Source organism: Apteryx rowi, unplaced genomic scaffold, assembly GCF_003343035.1.
Source record: "Apteryx rowi isolate R43461 unplaced genomic scaffold, aptRow1 scaffold_530, whole genome shotgun sequence".
Taxonomy (NCBI): Eukaryota; Metazoa; Chordata; class Aves; order Apterygiformes; family Apterygidae; genus Apteryx; species Apteryx rowi.
The window spans coordinates 565989-571236 of NW_020450795.1; the positions used below are offsets into that span (position 1 = coordinate 565989).

At 72.3% G+C, this 5248-nt stretch overlaps 1 protein-coding gene across 1 annotated transcript; it reads left to right on the forward strand.

Annotated features, from left to right (window-relative positions):
- The first annotated feature begins 911 nt into the window (after positions 1–911).
- Positions 912–2933, forward strand: LOC112973270 (mothers against decapentaplegic homolog 6-like). Its single transcript, XM_026080934.1, has 3 exons — positions 912–1311; positions 1483–1587; positions 2398–2933. The coding sequence occupies exons 1-3, from the start codon at positions 912–914 to the stop codon at positions 2931–2933; spliced, it is 1041 nt and encodes a 346-aa protein (XP_025936719.1).
- The last annotated feature ends 2315 nt before the right edge of the window (positions 2934–5248 follow it).

Consider the following 5248-nt stretch of genomic DNA (forward strand, 5'->3'; position numbering starts at 1 on the left):
CGAGCTCTGGGCCGCGCGAATCAATGAATTCCCCAAACGGGGAGGTCCGGGGGAGGGCAGAGCCGCCGCGCAGGAAAACGTCCTGGCTGCGGCGTGCCGTGGGCAGAGCGGTGCCGGCCGCCCGCCGAGCACGTCCCCATGCGCAGCCCCCGCRCCCGCCGCCCCGCTCCGCTGCCTGCCGTGAGTGAGACCCCCCTCCGCGGGGCCCCCCCGCCAGCGCCGCACCGGGGGGCTGCAGGGGCACCTGCCTGGCCCCCGGCTCGGGACGCTGGGCCCCCACCCGTGTGCGTCCGTGCRAGTGCGTGAGCGTGCAGGTGAGTGTGCGCCTGGGGTGGCCGCAGCTCCCGCGGCTGCCGTGACCTCCCGGTGTGCGTGTGCATGTGCGTGTGCTGTGCGTGTGCTATGCATGTGCTGTGCGTGTGCGTGCTGGTGCAAATGCAGCCCCTTCCCTCCCTGCCCAGCACCGCTTGCCCGTGCTGGAGCACCCAGGGCTGGCCGTGCACCGGGGAGCCGGGATGCAGGAGGGTGCATGCGGGAGTGGGAGCATGCGGTGGGCAGAGGCGTGCGGATCTGTGCCCTTGCCGTCAGGATGGGCAAATTCCCCTGGCACCATTTTTGGGGCAGCCAGACCCCACTGTGGGCAGTCGCCCCCGGCTCTTGGGGCCGTGTCCTCGCGTGAGGCCAGGAGCAGCGGGAGCATCGCCATGCTGTTGCGCGTCTGCAGGGTGATGGGAGGAGGCGGGCAGCCGCGGGCATCGGCAAACCGGGGCAGAGCAGGCCGTGCCGTGCCGCGCTCGGCATGCCTGCTGGGGAAGGGGAGCAGGAGGAGGCACCGGATCGGGGACGGCGGCGCTCGGGGCCCGGCGGGGACTGATGCCCGTCCCCATCCCGCAGGTCGGCCCCGCGGCCCCATGTTCCGCTCACGCCGCGCCGGGCTGGTGCGGCGGCTCTGGCGGCAGCGGTGCGCGGCGCCGAGCCCCGAGGACGGCCACGGGGCGCTCAAGCCGGCCGCCCACGCCCTCTTCAAGAAGCTGAAGGACGAGGAGCTGGAGCTGCTGGTGCAGGCGGTGGAGAGCCGGGGCGCCCGGGAGTCGGGCTGCGTGTGGGTGGCGCGGGGGGAGCCGCGGGGGGCCAAGCAGGCGCTGCCCCCCCAGGTGCTGCTCTGCCGCCTCTACCGCTGGCCCGACCTGCGCCAGCCCCACGAGCTCAAGCACCTCAGCTACTGCCAGAGCGCCGGGGGCCGCGGGGGCTGCGGTGACGCGGCCGCGCTCTGCTGCAACCCCCACCACTTCAGCCGCCTGGCTGCGCCTGGTGAGTGGCCACAGGGGCCCCCACCGTCCTGCCCCGGCTCCCCTGCGCACCCCGGCCTGCTGCCCACCCCGGCACCCCCCCGCCGCTCCCCGGGGTGCCTCGGCGTGGGGATGGGCTCCCAGGGCGCAGGGGCGCACGTCCCCACTCCTCACCCCCTGCTCTCCCCCGCAGAGACCCCACCGCCCCCCTACTCCAAGACGTCTGTCGGTCCCTACTGGCCGGACCTGCCCGAGCCCCCCGGCTCCCAGCTCCTGGAGTTCGGCTGCAACCGCGCAGGTAAGGGGTCCCCACGGCCAGGCAGGAGGGGAGGGCGCTGGGGTGGCCGCGATGCTCCTGCGTCCCGGGGCAGGGCGTGCGGGACGGTGTGCGTGGAGCATGGGAGCCTGCCGCTCCCGGGACTGAGCGGGACCCRCCGGCGGCTCCTGCCGGGAGGAAGAGCTGCCGGCACACGGGGCGAGGGGTTCCTGCCCGGGCAGCCAGCCTCGGGCCGGCGCCCGCCCCCGCGGCTCCTGTTATTTTTGGCCGTGCCGGACTCCCCGCCGGAGGAAGCGCTGCCCACGGGGACACACACAATGTGCCTTGACGCACAAAGCCGCGGCTCCGGCCTGGCTGCCGGCCACGCGGCCGCTCCGTAGCGGGGCTCCACCTTCCACCGCCGGGGCCCCTCGCTCCGGGGTCCCCCCCGCGCCCCCCGGCCGGGGCTGCCCTGGGCCTACGTGCCGGCGTGCAGCAGCTCCCGGTGACTCACGCCCCACGCGCTCCGGGCGATTGTCCGGCCCTGCGCCGGAGCCGGAGCCGGCGGCCCCGCCAGCCTGGGCTGCCCTGGGACATCCTGTGGGGCCGGGCTGTGGGGCGCCACGTCCGTCCGCTCCGGCGGCAGCCGGCCGCCCCGCACGTGAACCGGCTGCTCCGGCTTCCCAGCAGCCTCCCGGGCCCTGCTCCCCTGCAGCTTTCCCACCTGGGAGCATTGGTTAATTCCCCTGGGTTTTGCTGGGGCCGGCAGCTCTGTGTGCACAGGAGCGGCCGTGCTGGCGCGGGAATCCTGCTGCTCCGTGCGGCAGCAACAGCTCCGCTTTGCCCCAACAGACACCAGCCTCTCGCGGAGCGCTGTTAAGGACGGCTACTGGTGCAAACTGGCCTACTGGGAGCACCGGACGCGCGTGGGCCGCCTCTACGCCGTGCACGAGGCATCGGTGAACGTGTTCTGCGAGCTGCCGCAGGGCAGCGGCTTCTGCCTGGGGCAGCTGCGGGCCGCGAACCGCAGCGAGGCCGTGCGCCGGGCGCGCGGCAAGATCGGCCGGGGGCTGCTGCTGAGCCGGGAGCCCGGCGGCGTGTGGGCCTACAACCGCAGCGAGCACCCCATCTTCGTCAACTCGCCCACGCTGGGGACCCCCGGCACCCGCGGCCTCGCCGTCCACAAGGTGCTGCCCGGCTACTCCGTGAAGGTGTTCGACTACGAGCGGGCGGGATGCCTGGCYGGCTGGCGGCACCCCGGGGACGGCCCCTGCGACCCCAACAGCGTCCGCATCAGCTTTGCCAARGGCTGGGGGCCCTGCTACTCGCGGCAGTTCATCACCTCCTGCCCGTGCTGGCTGGAGATCCTGCTGAACCAGCCGCGCTGAGGGGCCGCCGGGCGCCCCCGCGCTGGGCTCGCCCCACCTGCCCGCACCTACCGCCCACCGCCCCAGCACCCTCACCGACACAGGGCACTATTTAATCTCCTCTCTTTTTTTTTTAATGGTTAAATTTATTTTAAATTATCTTATTTTTGTAAAAAAAGAGAAGTAAAAAGTGGAGCGTGCCCCCAGTAGGGGTCAGACGTCCCGCTCGGTGCTGCAGGGAGGGCAGCAACGGCAGTCGTGGCAGGGCTGAGCCGTCAGTGAGGGAAGTGGAGGGGAAGCAGGAGGGTGGAAAGGGTGGGATGTCCCAGGGCCGTGCGCTGCAAGGCAGGGACATCCAGCCAGGTCGTGGCAGGCAAGGGGAAGCATTGGAGCAGGTTAGCACAGCGAGGATGAGCGTTGGAGCAGGTTAGTGCAGCCAGGATGGGCATTGGAGCAGGTTAGCCTATCTGGAACAAGCGTTGGAGCAGGTCAGCACAGCTGGGGCGAGCATTGGAGCAGGTTTTTGCAGCCAGGGCAAGTGCTGGAGCAGGTTAGTGTGGTGCAGTGAGAGCACAGAGCGGGAGAGATGTGAGGAGCCGGGAGCAGAGCTGTGGGGCTCGTGCAGGTCTAGCCCTGGGGGCAGAGGGACGGTGCGAGGGTCCGACGTGAGCAGTCCCCAGGCCGCGGGTGCCCTGGCCCCTTCCAGCGGGCTGCGGCGGGCGGGGGCCCCGCCGGCGCCGCAGGCTGAGTGCAGCCGGGGGGACCAGGCGTCTCCCGGCCCCGCGGTGCCCGGGCTGTGTCTGTGTTATTTATTACTCCAATAAACGGTGCCGCCTGGCACCAAAGAACCTGCTGCGCCCGGCTGCGTCCCGGCACCGCTCCCGCCCGGGCGCCCGCGGGAGCCGCCCCGGCCGCGGCGCGTTTCGCCCCCCGAGGGCCGGGGCGGTGCGGGCGGCGGGGGGCGGCCGCGGGCTCCCGGCCGGGGACCGGCAGTGCCCTCTGCAGGCGGCCGCCGCCGGGCCGCGATGACCGCCCGGTCCTTCCTGCCACGCCGCCGGCCCGGCTTGGACGGGCCCGGCGGCTCCCCGGCTCCGCCCGGCCCCGCGGGCAGGAGGTGAGTGCGGGCCGCGCCGTCGGGGCTTCGCCGCCGGCACCGGGAGGCGCAGCCGCGGGCACCGTGCGCCGAAATAGCGCAGCGGCTAAAAATAGCGGTGGGTCTGTCGCCACCCGGTGCCGGGACCCCGGAGTTCACCAGGGAGCGGTGCGGCCTCGCCTGCCCCCCCCGGGGTGCAGGAAGGCTGTGCCGGCCCGGGGGCTGCACCAGCGACTCCTTCCCTGCCCGCCGGTCCCTCCCCGAAACCATTTCCCTTGCGGGGTCTATAAATAGGTGGCGGCGGGTGCGATGTCGGGGCCCAGCGCAGGGGCCGCGGACCCGCAGCCCGGTTCGGTCCAGGAGTGCCGGGCCCCGCTGGGAAGCGGAAGCCAGCGGCGCCGTGGGCGGCTGGTTTCGGGCCGGTGGGCGGCCGCGCTGAGGCCGGGTGCGAGTCAGCGCCACGGGCCTGGGAACCGGTTTCAGCGGCAGCGACTCAGAGGGGATTTTCTGCGGATTTCCCCCTTCGCCACCGCCCCCGCACCAGCCCCGAGTCCCGGCAGCCCTGTCCCACTGGCACCCTGGGCCGGGCACCCCCGGAGGGTCGGGCCCTGCCGCACAGGGAGCACAGATGCATGGAGGGGCGGGTGGATGGACAGGTGGAAGGGAGGYGGCTGGCTGGCTGGATGCATGGAGGTTGTGGACGGAGGTGACAAGCATGAGGGTGTGAATGGATGGAGGTGAGGAAGGTGGACGGATGGATGGATGGAGGTGGAGGTGAGATGGATGKGTGGAGGTGAGTTGGATGGATGGACAGATGGATGGAGGTGAGGTAGTCTGGCTGGATGATGAGACGGATGCATGGAGGTGAGCAAGATGGATGGATGCATGGAGGTGAGCTGGCTGGAGATGAAGAAGGTGGATGGATGGGGGTGAGGTGGATGGAGGAACGGGGTTCCTGGATCAAGGGCTGAGGCTTGGCTAAGGGGCAGCGCAAATGGATGGGGGTGGGTGAGCCGGTGCGGATGGACGGACGGACAGGTGGCGATGGAGGTGGTGAAAGTGCRTGGGCGGCAGCGGGAGGGAGGGAGGCAGCACGGCGGGGCCGGGCGGCGGCGGGCTCCCCCCGGGGGCGCAGGAGTGGGCCGGGGGGGCGGCCCCGGCGCTGGACCGGAGCCCCCCGGCGCGGCCCGCGCCCTCCCGCTCCCCGCTGACATAACGTCTGCGCAGGGCGGCTGTTTGCCTT